The 18,682-nt window shown below is 32.9% G+C and overlaps 1 protein-coding gene across 1 annotated transcript; it reads left to right on the top strand.

Moving 5' to 3' along the window:
• The first annotated feature begins 14,852 nt into the window (after nt 1-14,852).
• On the top strand, nt 14,853-18,477 carry LOC111881729 (histone-lysine N-methyltransferase family member SUVH9). Its single transcript, XM_023878119.3, has 2 exons — nt 14,853-17,173; nt 18,022-18,477. The coding sequence occupies exon 1, from the start codon at nt 15,111-15,113 to the stop codon at nt 17,109-17,111; it is 2,001 nt and encodes a 666-aa protein (XP_023733887.1). The 5' UTR covers nt 14,853-15,110; the 3' UTR covers nt 17,112-17,173; nt 18,022-18,477.
• The last annotated feature ends 205 nt before the right edge of the window (nt 18,478-18,682 follow it).

Below are 18,682 nucleotides of genomic sequence, written 5' to 3'. Positions count from 1 at the left end.
AACATGTAAAAATTAATTTAGGCCCATTGAGCATGTCATTGGGTCACTAAGGCCCAATAGACATGAATTGATTATATTGGGCACAATAAACATGCAAATGGATCATGAAGGCCCAATAAGCATGTATTACAAATACCAGGCCCAATATTGATACCATTGTTCTATTTTTCTATATTTGATGTGGTGTAATGTTTTTATATGAAACATTTACTTATGATATTAAGATACTCAATGTTTGATCTATAATGATATTATTGGTTTATAAATTATACCATTTTTAAATCCTTATAAAAACTTATATTTTTTTGGTCCAGTGTTTTAATAATTGCCATGTTTGACTAAAAATATTTATTTGGCCATTCCAACCCTTTATTTGTAAGAATTTATATTTTCAGCCCTTATTTGTAAAAAAATTCACTTTTGGCCCAAATCTCGTGAATTTTACATCTTTGGCCCAAAATCCAAAAACTTTGCATTTTTAGTCCCAATTTAGAAATAAATGTTATTTTCATCCCTAAATTTGGTTTATTTACATTTATGGCTCAAACTTTGATCAAATAACATTTTTAACCCCAAAACTTCTTATTTTTCGCAATTTTGGGCCCAAAACTGTGAGGCCCAAATATTAAGCCCATTAAGCTAAAATTTACATTTATGGCCCTTTAGAAAGCATGTTTATCATAAAAACCCATTTTTTCACAAGTATGACCTGTTAGCTCCTTATAAAGTCGAAAAATGTCACTTTTTGCCCTTATCTTTATTTTCTTAACAAATATGACCCTTAACAAGATTTTTGCTTTAAACTTTTATATCTTAAACATGTAAGTATTTCTAACTTGATAATATGATGTATAAGGTGTCTTAGTACAAGGATTATTACTCATTATTGCATAAAATGTCGAGATGAGTATAGATCTAGCATATTTTCACAAGGTAAACCAAAATCACACATATCAAGCATATAACACATAGATCTACACATTTTACTTGTATTCTCCCCCAAAAATCATGTAAAAACCAAAAACAAGGGGTATGAACTCACCTTGGGGTTTGTTGTTTCGGTTTTGAAGAAGAATGGAAGAAGATATTTGACCTTAGCAAGCCCTCTTGAGTAGATTTCGAGATTAAGAGGCTTTCCAAGAGTGTGATCATGGAAAAAAAACTATGTAAGAAGGAGTTCTTAATGTTAAAATGAAAGGAGATGTTTGTGTTTGATAACACTTACCAAAGATGGAAAATACTTGATGAAAATCCTTGAAACACAAGCAAATTTTCGAGATTCTTGGAGGAAGGAGGATGATCTTTAATAGTGTTTGGAGAGGATTTGAAAGAGAGTGTGTGTGTGTGTGTGTGTGTGTGCTAGCTCTCGGCTGAGGGGATAAGAATAGGAGGGAAGTGGGAAGGTGGATGCCTTGGAACATGAGATCTTGCCTACTTACATGATGGAAAATTTGCATGGATATCTTCCATGCAAACATTATGTGTCATAGCTTGGATAATTGGTCAATTCTATTTTTTTACACATGGGCCGAGAATTAAATTAAGAGGCAGAAGATGAATTATTTTGGCTTAATCTTGATCTTTACTCGAAATCATGAGGCCTATAGAGAAAGTTTTTGGCCCATTGGGCCTTTAGGATGGTTCACGGCCCAAATAGCATAAAAGAACGGGTTTTATGATCCATTAGGGTTAATTGGAGATGTTATGGCCTAATAAGGCCCATTAAGGGTAAACTAATACATTTTAGGCCCATTATGGCCCAAAATGTTAAGTTTAATGAAAATGGGTCCAACTAGAGCCCATTTAAGGGTCCTAAGCCCAAAATAGTCAAATTGGAAGCTTATTGGTCCTTTAGGCCCAATAAGGAGATCCTAGTCCATCATGGACTTAAACCGGGATTCTTAGGGTTTCCAAATCCTAAGTTGACTATTTGAAATGTTTTGTATAGAGTTTTTGAATTTCAATTGGATTTTGATACACATTTTCAAGTCATGGTTAGAATTGTTTCCATTGATAATGTTTACAAAAGTATAAAATTTCCTAGCAAATTTGCTAGTTGTGACAATATAACATCCAAATGGAATATTAAGGCTAGGATCCAACTAAATAATTCACAATTAAGAAAAGGGATGTTGTAATCTAATTTAAAATTATTTAAAGGTAGGTAAATGACGATTTATCAATTTTACCATGAAAAACGAAATTTAAATGAATTAGGTTTTAAATGAAATTCCTAGATCTTTTGAGATTCATTGAACTATTCAATGGCATTTTTAATCTTGATTATGCTCTTCCATTTGTAACTGAGATACCGAAGATCACAAACAAGATGTGAATAACCATACAAATTAGCTTGGTACTCTCGATGTCATTTATCACCTAATTAACGTGCCGGTTAGCCACACATGCTCCATTAATCAATGATAATTTACGAGACACCCATTGCCACCCTTTATTAGTCCATATTAGTGTGCCAGTTAACCACACATGCTCCACTAATGACTTTTATAAAGTGCAATGTGCAATTTCATGGATTAGCATCAAATTCATTTTTTTCCTAGCCGACGGAGTCTAAATGAAAGTTGTAGAGTACATTCTCACCTACACGTGCATATAGAGAACGTCAAAAACGGAGCTCGTATGCGAAAGTTACGGTTTTTACAAGTTCGAGGCACACAAACCAAGAGGATTTACGCGCAGCATACCCTCGTACGCCCAGCGTACTCGGGTGCTAGGCCTCGGTTCGTCCACGTCACTCCGTGTCCCATCCAATGCTTCGTCCGAGGATGCGGTAAGCCATAACGCATGCAAACGCGCCGCGTAACTTCACTGGTACGCCCAGTGTACGCGAGGGTTCCAACCCATATAAAAGGGATGTGAGAGTTTTGGGTTTCTTTGCTCATTTTCTCTCCTTCTCTCGCGTTTTTACCTCGTTTTGCGTCAAAGTAATATCCCGAAGTCCCGGTTTTCATATCCAAGCCCCGAAGGAAGTTTTACGCACTCGAGATTCCCGAGAAATCCGCTTTCTCCTGTCGAAGTTTTGCTCGATTATTGCCTTATCTTCTTCAACCCGCCTCTTCAACCAAGTGAGTTCATACCCCCATTTTGTCACAACTAGAAATTTTGAGGCCTTGTAACTACAACACTTATATCAATTATGAATCAACAATATGAAAGCATGTATGATGCTTATTCAATAACAACAAAACTTCATCAAATACCCCATTCAAGCACTGCAAATAGTCAACAAAGAATTGGAAACCTTTGAAATTCTGGTTTAAGTCCATTTTATACTAGGATTTCCTTATTGGACCTAATGGACCAATGAGCTTCTAATTTAACTACCTTGAACCTAGAACTCTAAAATGGGCCCTAATTGGACCCATATACATGAAACTTAACATTTTGGGCCTTATAAACCCAAAATAAACTAGATTAACTTTAATGGGCCATATTGGACCAAAACAAATTTTAATTAGTCCTAATGGGTCATAAGAAAACATCCTATGATTTATTGGGTCAAAAATCACCTAGTGGGTTTGTAATTTGGGCTTAAGCATTTAAGGGTCCAATTCTTTCCTTTTCCCCCTCTCCATTCTCGGCCCAAACCACAAAGGAAAGAAGAGTTGACTTCTCATGGCCACCTCACTATTATTTGTGGGGTTTCCATGCAAAATCTCATGCTTCTATACAACCATCACCTCACTCACTCTCTCTTTCCTACTCTCAGCTGAACAAAACACAAACACACACACACACCTCACAAAAATTCTCTCTAAACCACTCTCAAGATCATCTTCTTCTCCTTTGAAGATCTCGAAATTTTGGCTTGAAATCTAAGGATTTTCATCAAGTAGTTCACATATTTGGTAAGTTATTTCTTTGATTCATAACATATCTTGTTCATCTTACCAACAATCTTCCTTATCTCATGCAAAATCATGATCACTCTCTTAGAAATCATCTAAACTCAAGATCTACCAAGAGGACTTGCTATGATCGAAATTTTCTTCCTTTCTCTCTTCAAAACTGAAACTACAACTCAAGGTGAGCTTCATACCCCTCCCTTTTTGGTTTTCATGTGTTTTATGAGGGAGAATACAAGAAAATGTGTAGATCTATGTGTATATGTGTGTTATGTGTGATTTTATGCATGTATGTGTATATTTATGTGTTTTTGTGATGAATATGTAACTAAAAAGGGGTAAATCTCAAGATCTATGGTATGAGGAGAGAAACAAATATAATCTAAGTTATTCTACACTAATCAAGTCAAGAATAATAAATTATAAGGTTATGATAAACATATTTCAACATAAAACCCCATTTTTGGGCTTAAAATGTCAAGTATAAAAAACTAGGGTTAAAAATGGCCAAGTCATGGTTTCTTAAGGGCCAAAAGAGTCAAAACAGTTTTCATAATTGTTTTTCTGAATAATAAAATTTTCAAAGGACTTAAAATGTAAATTTTTAGCTTAATGGGCTAATTTTGGGCTTTTTGGCCCAATAAGCCTCAAATTGCGAAAAATGACAAATTTAAGGGGCTGAAATGAAACTTTCTGTAAAACAGGGGATAATTAGCATAACAAAACTATTTTAAGGGTCAAAAATGCTTTTCACTATCAAAAAGGACCAAAAATGTAAAGTTTTTAGATTTTGGGCCAAAACTGTAAAAGTTGTGAAAAATGGGGTTCTAACCGAGAAACACCATTCTGGAAGGGCTGAAGCAGTTAACAAAATAAATTTTGGGTTAAAACTGTCTTTTCAACAAGTTTATGATACAAAAGTGTTAAGAAAATATTTTAAGGACTAAAAAATGAAATTCTTTTATATAAATGACTAAAAGTGTTATTTTTATAAAAGAAAGGTAGTGAAAAGGTCAAATTCTACTTTTAAACAAATTAATTCATTAAGACAAAATACAAGATCCATGACTACCGACAAAATGAAAAATGAATACACATTCAACACCAAATATCGTTATAAACGAATTGATTCGGTCTTGAATCAATACAAAACAACAATCGTTAAATCAAAACACTTCAATAGATACGCGATAACTACAATGAGCAAACTTACAAACTTTGGGATTGAGAGTTTCAAATCATGCTTGATGGATCTTGCAAGTCCATCAAAATGATCTTTGGGCCCAAAGGGATAACGCTTATATGTTATTGGGGCTCCTATGACCCAATTCCGTGTAAAAGGACTTTCAATAGCTTTTATGTGCTATTGGGCCCTAGTGGCCCATTAGTAAGGCTAGTAAGGTCAATGAAATCAAATGCTAGTTGGACCATCGTGTCTTCTGAATTCCCGACACCCTAAGGTACTTATGATAGTAACAGGACATAGTGCTCCTCTTCTCTTCATTCGCTAAGGCTTATAAGAAATCAAAGTAGACGAAATTAGGATGATATACAATGGGGAGTAATCAATATTCATTTGATATGAAAATACAAAAATCAGTAATCACGGATACCTGTCAACATCGGAAAACATCGGGTTTTCCGAGGAATTCAATATTACTCGCTCAAAATTTTATAACTATAATAGTACAAAATACCCTTCATATATATGTTTTTGAAATCATTCATGAATCAACTTATGGATCTTCACACTTTGATAAACAAAAGTCTTTTCAGAAAATATCGGATTTTCTGGGTTTTACAAACTACACAAATCATTTTATCACAACATTGTTTATGAACTCACCAACATTTCATATGTTGACGTTTTTCCAAAATAACTTGTATTCTCAGGTAACAGGTAAGCGGAAGAGTAATATGAAGTAATGCTAGGATGTTATGTTGTTAAAAACACTCAAACAATTTATGTTATGAATGTGTAATGTTAAAACAATGTACTTTATGTGAACAATTCCAGTTGTAATATATTGATGCATGGTGACGTTTATGCTATGATTCATGTATATTCATTGTGATGATATTCAATTAAAGTCACGCGAGCCCTCGGACGTTTCCGCCGTCTGGTTCGGGGGTGTGACAGGTTGGTATCAGAGCATTGTTTATAGTGAACTAGCATATCTAACCACACATTGATATGCAACTATAAACCAAAAAGGGGCTAACCCAACTCTGAACAAAACAAAACAAATAAAAACACAACTATAAAACATCTTTGCCTGTGTGAATTAGGAAACAAAATATAATACCAAACCAAACAAGATAATGCTATCATCTCGGGTAAGCCGGGATTGTTCATGGTTGTATCAAGGAGAGGATGTAGCCTGATCAACTACATTTCCTCTAAGGTACAACTATCACGTGTCCCGAGGAAATCGCGATGGTAGGAAGACCTAAAAACATACCCCTTTATCACCAAAAAGAGAACATCAACTCAATCTATACAATAATTAAAACATCTTAGGAAATGATATTAGCATGTTTATACACCCTCGCAGACAGCATGGCTGGTTTCCATCACCCCGGAGATCCTTATTTCCCTAATCAGGGGAATAACGGATGGTTGGAAGAATCCGAGGAGGAACCTGAAGAGGACCCCAAGGAGGAGTCTGAAGAGGAACTCGAGGAAGACCCTGAGGAGGAATCCGAAGGGAAACCTGAGGCGGAAGCCGAAGGCAGACCTACCGAGCCAGCGGTGGACCAGGAGGAAGAGGAAGCCGAAGGAGGTCTCGAGGAGGAACCCAGTGAAGACGAAGATGGTGATTCGGATGCAGAGTCCGAAGTCATCAACCCTCTTATCTTGTTAGAGTGCCCGCTTATCAGGTAGGCCCCACCGGCCTACACCCCCCTGGGGTATTGATCTTTGGAGGTGGAGCAGACAGCAAGGACAGCGACCCCCGTTCGGCATGTCACGCAAGTTCTATGACCTGAGGGATGGAGGACTGGCCGATCGTGCTCTTCTGGTCATGGTGAGACGATTGCAGAACACTAGCGACTTAGCTCACAGCACCGTTGATCAGATGCACCAGATGCGGATTAGGGTCGAGCGTGCAGAGCAGGAAATGCGAGAGGTTATCCGAGAGTTCCACATGAGGCAGGCGAGGTGGGAGGCTCAACTCCGAGATGCGGAACGACATGTGGCTCGTCTTCAGGGAGCGTCCACTTCCTCAGTACCACCCCCTGGCATATCCCACCATGACTAGGACTAGTCGTACCCGTCTTTAATATTATGTTACTAGGATCTATGCTATGTACCCCGACTCTATGTTTAAGTGATTACACTACTCATAGAGTCGTTATGCTGCCGAATTTGCACCACTTATGTATGCTCTTTTGAGCAAAATTTTCATGTATCAAAAATGCGGATAACATTTCTACATTTTTAAATACTTTTTAAATGCTTTTAACACATTACGGGGGAGAATACAAGTAAACACACGGTTAAATTTGTGTGAAAACATCTATCTTTCGTTATACATTTCAGATTGCTTTTAATAACTATCATATGGATTTGTTAACATGCAAAACATCTGACCTTACCTTACCTTCTCGGAATAAAACATGATTATAAATACTATAAGCTTATTTATACGTTTGCATCATATTAAGGGTAACTATTTTTCAGTATACCATTTTTATACATACAAGAACATCCACCTTTTATTATGCCTTTGTTAACATTATGAAAAAGGATAATCATTTCAGAAACAACATTATTCATTTTAATACGGGACTTAATTGAGAATCTGTGAGACATTCATCTTCATTATACCTATTAAGGTATTGCTAGAAGTCCTTTTTATAACCAGAATCTCCCATCCAGAGAACGTGACAAGTGTGTATAGATCTATACGGGACTAATGATCCCGCACCCTGACTGCTAGCTACAGTCCCCAGGGCGACAAGTGTCATCTCATTTCGACGCCTGAAGAACGTCACTACAAGCAAAGTATGATAGTACGTTTGTAAAACTCACTGGATAGACAATTATTATTGTATTATGTTTTCACGGGGAAAGTGACTATTACGGTCACTTTTCATTTACAAATACGATCTTCTTATAGTTTTGTTTTATAATAAAACTATACATCTTTCTTTTGAGCATGTCATAGTTGCTTACAGCTTACGGTCTTGATCATTTGAGACTACATTTCACTTTTAGTAAAATAAGGGATTTTCCTGGTTCAAATACATTCATTTTGTACAAGAACGATTTACAACATCATTCTTAGGAAAATAAGGGATTTTCCTGGTTCAAATACATACAGTTTATACAACGATCTTTCATACTCATTTCCTACATCTAATAGAAAATAAGGGATTTTATGGAAAACATACACGAACTTTCGAATGACATTCATTTTCTCAAAACACTACTTATGAACTCACCAACTTTATTGTTGACACTTTTTCTTTGAAATAACTTGTATTCTCAGGAAACTGCTAAACCAAGTAGCAACTACTTTTTAAGACTAACACGCTGGTGTTAGTAACATATTTTGGGATTACCATATTGTATTTGATTTCTTTTGCAAACATGTAACACATACAATCATGTAAAATTTTCGAATATATTTATATTATGGTGGTGTGTACTTTCTTTACTATTTATTTGTTATGATACTTGACATGACTTCCTCCGCTCCCGAACGTTTCTGCTATTCAGGTTTGGGGGTGTGACACTTGAGAACTAGTGTCACAAGTTTAACACATCTAATGGCTCACAAACACACTTAGCAAGAGGATGTATGAGAGAGGAGGAGGAGGAAGCTTCAAGATTTCGTCTCTTCTTAGAGTTAGAATAATGGAAAAAATCTCAAAGGGGTATGCCCTTTATATAGTTGTTGGTAGCTTAGAGCCAAAGCTAGAGTTTTAAGGAGGAAACCCTAATTCCTTAGCTTAAGGCCTAAGCAGCCCAAGAACCCCATCCAAGAGGCAATTAGACGAAATTTCTAGGCCTTCCCTAGAAGATTTCGTCCAACCCATCTAGGAACATTCTAGAGCCCAATTCTACAACTATCAATAAATTTCCAAATAACCCTTGCACTTTTAATTAATTCATTTATTCCTAAAATTAATTCCAAATTAATATCTGATTAAATATTAATTAAATAAAATGATTTCTAATTAATATATTATTTCCATAATACATTAATAAATCATTTATTTCAATTATTAATCACATAATAAATTCTTCCTCTTTCTCAATAGGTCATCCTGTCTAGTTGCTAGTATGAAAGCAACCCAAAAGGACTGTGCTACTATCAATTCAAGTACATACCAATTATAGTTATGGGCTTAGACACCTAATCCAACATTTTATGCATATTGAAGAGGAAGGAGAATATTAAAGACTCATCCTTTGGTGAAAAGCTTAAAGATCCAACTTTAACTTCTCCATTACGTGGCTTTTGAGGTATAAAGTCCAAAACTTGATAACTCCTTGGTTTTATCTTCTTATGGGCTTCTTTATGGTCACTTTGGTCCCTTTTGTTTAGTCCTTGTGAGCTAAGGCCGTTTTTGGAGTTAAACCTTTTAGATATTGACATATTAAAGGGTTCCTTAAGCATAAAGATGCAAACTTTATGGTGTTTATGGACTCATGTTTGTGTTAAGACCCTTGGTTAAGCTCTTTTGAGCACTAGAGCCCCATTAAGCCATGCATGCACGTAAAGTTTCCAACCTTACGTGATAAATCATCTTTTAGGACAAGATCTGGGAGTATGAAATAGGGTATGAATGAATTAAGTGTTGAATTGTTGAGGTTGCCCAACCGATAAGTATGATGGGTGTACCAAGCTGGTACCAATACCGACCCATGGTTTATTATGTTAGTGTGCTAGATGTCTGTGTGACTCTTGCATGAGTATGTATGCTGAATGGGCGGGGCCCACTGGGTAATCTGTTTGTCAATACTTGTTATACTTGTATATTTATATGGGGGGGGGGGGGCTCTTTGTGAGAGTTAGGGCGAGGCCCGTTATACTCAGTAGGTGGGGCCCGTTATGCGAGTTAGGGCGAGCCCCGTTATACTCACTAGGCAGGGTCGGTTATTTGAGTTAGGGCGGGGCCCATTAAATGTTTGATATGTGTTGTATGTGGTATTTGGGGGAAACTTACTAAGTGTTATGCTTACGGTTTTCAGTTTATGTTTCAGGTGCTTCTGGTGTAAAAGGGACGAGCTTGGGGTGATTGTAGTGCACACACGATATAGTTCGGCATTTTCATGATAACTCTGATAATTTGTGATGTTTTGATACAATTGATCCTTTTGAGAATTATGTTGATGTTTCGGGATAATGCTTTTATTACTTGAAAAATGAAAATTTTGAGTCTTATTTTTGGAATGTTACATTAGGGTTAGAGTGTTGGGATTCATTTTTGTTAAGAAATAGAAAAAAAATGATAGAAGAATGTTTGATTTTGAAGGTGAAATAAATGGGCTATTTATAGGGTTGTAAAATGATTTAAAAAAAAAATTCAAATTAAATGTTTTTGACCATTTAGGATTAAAAAAAAAGATAAAACGTATTTTGTTTAACAGTTGGGAGGGATTATATATATATATATATATATATATATATATATATATATATATATATATATATATATATCACCGACAACCAATGAAAGGAAGAAAGAGAGGAGTGGGGTATCTTTCCCACACCTGTGTTTACATGATCTAAACCGCACCCAGGGTATGATGTTCCTAGGTGTGGTTCCCGCTTCCGCTCACTCATACTATTCAGTCTTATAGTTGATTGCTGTAAAAAAAAATTTAAATTTTACATTTTAATTGTATACAATGTATATGTATGATACAAACATAATGACTACAACGATGTCTATTCAATGTAATTTTATATTACTTAAAACCAAGGTTATAAAATTTAGGCATGAGTCAAACAATATAGTAGGGTTAAGTGTCTAATCGATTTAGACCGTGATTAATTGGGCTTAGACGGGGACCCTTAATTCTACTAAATTTCTTTTTTAAATTAAATATTACCTATATCCTAATAAAATTAATAAATATGACAAATTTTTATGATTATTACTTATTTTGATAGAATATATACAATTTATTAAAAAATTATTACATTTTAAGAAATACATATTTGAAAATTTGAAATATTAAAGTATGAAATTTGAAAATTTAGAAGTATTATTTGAAATTTAAAACACTTGACATTTAAAATTTGAAAATTTAAAATTTTTTGGTGAAATATTTGAAAATTTTAAAAAATTGAAAATTATAGACAACTGTAGAACCACCTACCTACGCATAGGCTAGTCTAAACTAATGTTTATCGGTTCCATATAATTTGATCGCCTAGCAAAAAACATAGGAAGTTCATATCCACCTAGCGCTTAGGCGCCATCTAACCCACCATTTACAACACCGCGTAAAACTATAAACAAAGGAAAAAAATCGTTTTCTTACTTTAAAAACTTGAAAATTCCAGTTTTGCGTTTTATGTAATATTTACTCATTTTTATTTTTTTTTTATTTTTTTGTGGTTTAGATTTTTTAGTTTTCTATTTTATTTTTATACAAAAACCAAAAAAATAACAAACTAAATATATTGATTTAAATTCAAAATCTAATTAAAGGCTAAGTTTTGTTGAATTTTGTACTGATATAAAAAAATCATTAATAAACCTGATTTATTAAAACACAACAATACAACAAAAGCTAAAAACACTTTAAATAGTTAATTAAATTAAAAAAAACTTATAAAATTTGTATAACCGAGGACTTTATTATTAACTAAGTGTAAAAAACATATAATAGACGAGTTGATTTAAAAAGATTAAATATCAAAGTGTAAACAATAAATATTTTTTAAAATAAAATTTCAAAATAAGGAATGAAAAACATATTAATTGCAATTTATTTATTATCACATTTATTACATTTAATACTTTATATATATATATATATATATATATATATATATATATATATATATATATATATATATATATATACAAGTATAAGTATTATGTGATTTTAACTCTAAAATCGAAAAAATCTAAAGATTGACATGTGGATATTATTTTATTTTAAAAATATCTCAAAATGATAAGTGCCAAAACTTATTAGAGATTGACATGTGACAACATTGATCTTCATTTATTATAGTGGACTAGGTGTAAGACCCGTATATTACATAAATTTCTTAAAAACAAAAGTTTAATATGAAGTTGTAAACATTATATACATTTAATAATAATACTTTTAAATAAATACAAAGAATATAACAAATAAAGTAAGTAATTCAATATATACAAATGAAAAAATCTTGACATTTTAAAAATTAAGATAATGCATGATACAATGATTTAAAATTTAATTCTAGGAGATTTGAAAGAGAAAGGAAATAAACATAACATTTATTCTGAAATTTAATAGAATGATCTACCTTACATATATAAACCCTCACTAGAATATAAAATTTAAATTTACGAAAATGAAAAATACAAAAAATGCACAAGTGGAAAAAAATTAAAAAAATCCTAAAAATGACACGTGTCAAACTTAATGAAAACATGTCATTTGACAAATATGATTTCATTTATTGGGTTATAGGTTATAGTTCGTGGAAACCACGGTTACAGAAATAAATAAATTTTATAGTAAAACGTCATAATTGTTAATCAATTATTTTCAATAAATTATTATTTAAGATATTTAGATTGTAACCCCTAGAAACCGTTGTTACAGAAATAAATAAATTTTTATATAAAAAGTCATAATTATTATTTTATTATTTTCAATAAATTATTAATTAATATATTTATGTTTTTTATTTATGTAAAGTTATAATCACTAATTCAAATAAAATTATAATTATTGATTGCCAAATAGTTTGAATTTCAAAATGGTAATAAATAATGCTAATTTTAAAGGAGTTAGAAGCATTTAAATCATCTCTAATAAATGAAAGTAATTTTTGCCATATGTCTTCTTCTCATTCATTTTGCCACATGACTTTTTTTTAGTTTTTTTTTCATTTTCTTATTTTTCATTTGTCATTTTTTGAGGTTTTTCATTCTTACATTAAATTTTCAGAATTTACCGAAAAACACCAATAACACGAGTTATTAGAATGAAGAAGTTATGACCATCTGCAAATAGATATAGATTCAATCTTGTTTCTTTTTCGTCATATCAAAATTTACGGTTCTATATATGAAAGGTTCTCATTCTATTCATGTAAGGTTATCATTTTATTAATTTGAGAATAAATTCACATAAATGTTACAAACTCATTGATTTACTTTCTTTTTTCAATTATTTTATAAAATGTTAAATGTTTACATATTGACATTAAAATTTTTATTTTTAATAAACATGTATAGTATATGGGTCTCACACCTAGTTTGAATATAAAATCATAGAAACATACAAGTGTCATTTTTAGAGAATGAGAGAAACAAAATTAAAAATTATAAGAAAATGACAAGTGGCACACAAACTATTCTTTTATTAGTATAGGAAAATTATTTTCATTAAGTTACTAGTTGTGAGAACCATGTATTACATGAGTTAATTTAAAAAAAAAATATAAATGTTAAAATATTTGAGAACTTTGAATTTATAAGAAAAATAAGAAAATTAATGAATTATTATAATTGAAATGTTTTTATCTTTTAAATTCAAACAAATAATTTAAATAAATAAACAAAAGAAACTAATGAACTTTAATTTGGGAATTTTGAAATCAAATGGTAATTTTATTAATGAAGTTGATATCTATTTATTACTACAATTATTATAATTATTATATTAAAAGATTATGTTGAATTTAATAAAATAGAAAAACTAAAAAAATGTCATGTGAAAAGAAAATTAATTCAAAATAACCACAAAATAAAATTTTGGCAAATTGAATAAGAGTGTGACACGTGGCAAAAAAAACCTTCATTTGTTAGAGTAGATTATTTTCAATAAATTATTAATTAAGATATTTATGTTTTTTTTTATGTAAAGTTATAATCACTTATTCAAATAAAATTATAATTATTGATTACCAAATATTTTGAATTTCAAAATGGTAATACATAATGCTTATTTAAGGGATTTAGAAGAATTTAAATTTAAATATAAAATCATAGAAAAAGACATGCGAGATTTTTAGAGAATGAGAAATAAAATTAAAAATTATAAGAAAATGACTAGTGACAAAAAACTATTCTTTTTCTCCTTAATAAATGAAAATAATTTTATCATCATGTCATTTTCTAATGCATTATGCACATGTCATTCTGTCATAATTTTAAGATATTTATTTTTCCACTTGTCATTTATTCAATTTTTCATTTTTCAGTATATCATTAATTTAGTTTCTATAAATTAAACATACCATAATAATTATATTAATTTCAAACATCAAGTTTTAAATTTTAAATTTCAAACTTCAATTTCAATTTTATATAAATTACAGTTAAATCTTCGTATTTAACATTTTGTTATAATTAACATGTTTATTATACGAGTCTGACAACTAAACACATAAATTTAATTTATTTTTTTGCATGTTTTTTTTCCTCAAAATTTTTACTTATTTCAAATTTCAAATTCAAATACATTTTTCTTTTAATCATTTGTATTTAAAATCTTGTTTTAATAAATCCGTATAATATACAAATTTCACAATTAATATTAGTATAAGGAGAAACATAAACACTTTAAATAGTTAATTAAATTAAAAAATTTATATAATTTATACTATAACCCTATGATTTTATTTTCGATACATTCATTTAAAATTTTTAACTTTGTTTTAAAAAGTTCAGAAAACCAAACAGTCTTTTTTTTTTTTTTTTAAACCTGATTTTTGATCAAAATTTTGAAAACCAAACAATCAGTCTTTAATAATTTTATTTTCGATAAAGTAAAGTTGAGGGAGGGAGAGAGTATTGTTTTTTAAGAAAGACTTTTTTTCCATCCAAAAAAGTAAAACAAAAACAACATAGTTTCAGACAGTTTACATTTTCTTAACTTCATTTCTTCTTGTTGTTATTTCTTCTTCTTGTTGTTTGTTGTCGTCGTTGTTGTTGTGTTTCATTTCTACTAATTTTACCTCTCTTTCTCTCCTTTTGCCGGCGGAATCGCCGTTTCAGCGTCATCAAGGTCTCTGAAATTCTTGATATAATCCCTAAAATTACCATACTTTTCAAATGGGTTCTTTGATTGACCTAAATCTTTATCCCGATTCTCCTGTCAGAGACACACCCGACGTCACCGCCGGTAACCTCCGGGAAGCCACCACTTTCTTAACCCTAAACATCCCTAAACTCGAACCTAAAGAAGAACCTCTCGACGAACCACCCCAGCCCCACCACCATTCTCATATTAATTATGCAAACCCTAACATTAATTTCACACATCTCGATACATCACAACCTGTCGAGCAACCCGCCGGTGTTGAAAACGATGTTTATTCCGAATTCAGCAGGATTCAGGAGATGTTCCGGACTGCCTTTTCTAATAACACGGAGAAACACGATGCAGCTGGGTTCATCGATCCAGACGCACAAGCAATTGTCCCGGTTCCCGAAGAGAACCAGCATTCCGCCGTCGGAGATTCATCTCGTCGGAAGTATCAGCAGCGGTCAGGTGAATTAGTCAGGGTTACAAACCTGGGAGTCGAAGACGAAAGGTATTTTCGAGACGTGGTGAGAAAAACAAGGATGCTTTACGACTCTCTTAGGGTTTTCGTTACGATGGAGGACGAAAAGCGTCGGAGTCATCAAGTATTCGGTCGTATTCCCCGTGCAAGAGGCGATTTGAAAGCTTCCTCGGTGATGAAAGACCGTGGCCTATGGTTGAATCGTGATAAAAGGATCGTCGGAGCAATTCCAGGTGTTTACATCGGTGATATCTTCTTCTTCCGAATGGAGCTCTGTGTTGTCGGAATGCATGGTCTACCTCAAGCAGGGATTGATTACCTGACCTCGAGTCAAAGCTCTAATGGAGATCCAATCGCCACCAGTATAATCGTTTCAGGTGGGTATGAAGACGACCAAGATGCCGGCGATGTTATCATCTACACAGGACACGGTGGGCAAGATAAATACTCCAGACAAGCCGATCATCAGAGGTTAGAAGGTGGAAATCTCGCCATGGAAAGAAGTATGCATTATGGTATCGAGGTACGCGTTGTTCGTGGGTTTCGATACGAAGGAAGCCCAAGTGGGAAAGTGTATGTCTATGATGGGTTATACAAAGTCATCGATTCATGGCTCGAAATTGGAAAATCCGGTTTTGGTGTTATCAAATTCAAGCTTATAAGAATGGAAAATCAACCCGAAATGGGGAGTGCGATTCTTAAATACGCCCAAGATCTTAGAAACGGACAGATTAAGCCTGTGGGATATGTCCACACAGACATGTCAATGAAGAAAGAGAAACTCCCAGTGTTACTCTTCAACGACATTGACAACAACCACGACCCAATGTTCTATGAGTATCTATCCACATCTGTTTTCCCTCCTTTTGTTTATCATCTTGGAGGGAAAGGGCACGGGTGTAACTGTGTTTCTGGATGCTTGGATGATTGTGTTTGTGCTGCGAAAAACGGTGGCGAGTTTGCTTACGATCAGAACGGTTTACTCGTTAGAGGAAAACCGTTGATTTTCGAATGTGGGCCCCACTGTGGTTGTAGTGCCACGTGTCGGAATCGCGTAAGCCAGAATGGAATTAAAAACAGGTTTGAAGTGTTTAGGTCAAGGGAAACAGGGTGGGGAGTTAGATCATTGGATTTGATACAAGCTGGATCTTTTATCTGTGAATACACGGGTGTAATTCTCACAAGAGAACAAGCACAACTTTTTACAATGAATGGTGACAATTTAGTTTATCCGAATCGATTTGGTGAGAGATGGGCAGAATGGGGAGATTTGGGACAAATATTTTCTGATTATACACGTCCATCTTATCCATCTGTGCCTCCACTTGATTTTGCTATGGATGTTTCTAGAATGAGGAATGTTGCGTGTTACATGAGCCATAGTTCGTGTCCAAATGTGTTGGTTCAATTGGTGTTGTATGATCATTCGAATTTTGCTTTCCCTCATCTTATGTTGTTTGCTATGGAGAATATTCCTCCTATGAGGGAGCTTAGTCTTGATTATGGAGAAGCTGATGAATGGACTGGGAAACTGGCCATTTGTAACTAAATCAACTTGGAGTAGCTTTTGTGTAACCTGAATGTAAATTCAGGGATGCATTATGCATCGAGGTAACTAACTAACTAACTAACTACTCTTTATTTTTTTTGGTATATGCATGTCTTGTTTTGTACCTTTGATTTGTTTTTTACTTTTGTCCATGGTAGATGCAAAAAGTTTTTTCTAATCCTTCATTCGATTAATTTATTCCTTCTGTTTATGATGTTTTTGTTGTGTCATATGGTTTTAAGGTCGAGGTTAACTTGATTTTATATTTTCATCAAATTGCTTTTTAGAGTGTCCTTTTGTATTCAATGTTAATGAAGGTTTGAATTGAATGTTGCATCATGGCGTAATCTAGAAGGTGAACAACCAAATGATGTTTTTCATAATATGTTTTAGGTTTTCCAATCTATGTCATCTAGAATCTTATAATATTTGGTTATAGAAGTTTACAAAATCATCCACTTGGCACACAATAAAACTCAAAGTTTATGTATATTTTATTAAAAATATACATCCGTCTTTAATCCCAATTCTTTATTATGTAATAAGATAAATTTTGGTTTCTCGTATGCATTTTTTCTTTAAGTTTGCCTCTAATATCAAGCAAAGTTTCTTGGTGCTTTAAAGTTTGCAATGTTTTCTCATATCAAGGGGTATTTTAGGTATATAATATATAACCATTAGCCAAAGACTCATGAAACTATGTGTCAAGTCAACTGTTGCATATTTTTTGTTAAAAAAAGTAAATAACGAATTTCGTTCCTATGGTATTGGTATGTCAAAAGTTATGGTTTTAGTCCAAATGTTTGGTTTGTTGCATTATTTGTCTTTGGCTTGGATGTCAAATTACTATTTTGCCCACATCTTCATCTCCTGAAAAAGTCATTGACATAAAATTTGTTGCCTTTTGCAGGTAGGCATAATGATAAGATCTCCTGGAAACTATGCAGCTCAGTCTCATAAAAAATCACATCTTATTTATCTCCCGAGAAAGTAAAAGTTTTGTTAAAAATTTCACAAGCTCTTACAACCAGTCCACGTAATATGCTGATGTGGAATTATAATTATAATTACATATAAGGGAGTGAAAGTGAAAGATGGTTGCTATGATTGAGCTATATACAGCAGGTGATGATATATATTATCTATATATGACCACATGACATGGCCACATCCATGATGAGAGTGGTCTTGGATAAATGTGATTGTTTTGTTGTAGACTTGTTGTGTGACTCACTGCTAACCTTACTTTTAAATGTTATAGTTGTTTGTACATATTAAGTTCAAATTTTATAGATGCTCTCCTTGTATAGTGCTTGTCTTGGATTTTTTTTAATTGATTTATTTAAATTGTCTTCATTATTTTCAATCTGTTGTTGGAAGATGTAGCATCATCTATATTTCCTTTGTCATTCCGGGTATTATTATTGTATCTTACCTTTTATTTTGGGACGATTATCACTCATGGAGTCAGAGCAATCTTCATTGCCGTTATGTTAAGAATATAAGGCCCTGTTTGATAAGCAGCTGATCCAACCTGTATTAAGGGTGACAACTCTCGAGCCAACCTGTAA

This window comes from Lactuca sativa, chromosome 2, assembly GCF_002870075.4.
Source record: "Lactuca sativa cultivar Salinas chromosome 2, Lsat_Salinas_v11, whole genome shotgun sequence".
Taxonomy (NCBI): domain Eukaryota; kingdom Viridiplantae; phylum Streptophyta; class Magnoliopsida; order Asterales; family Asteraceae; genus Lactuca; species Lactuca sativa.
Note: the sequence above shows the minus strand (reverse complement) of the source record. Positions and strands in the feature narration are given on the sequence as shown.

What these genes read in the sequence shown, in the direction of transcription:
- LOC111881729 (XM_023878119.3), top strand. Translation starts at nt 15,111, where the DNA reads ATGGGTTCTTTGATTGACCTAAATCTTTATCCCGATTCTCCTGTCAGA.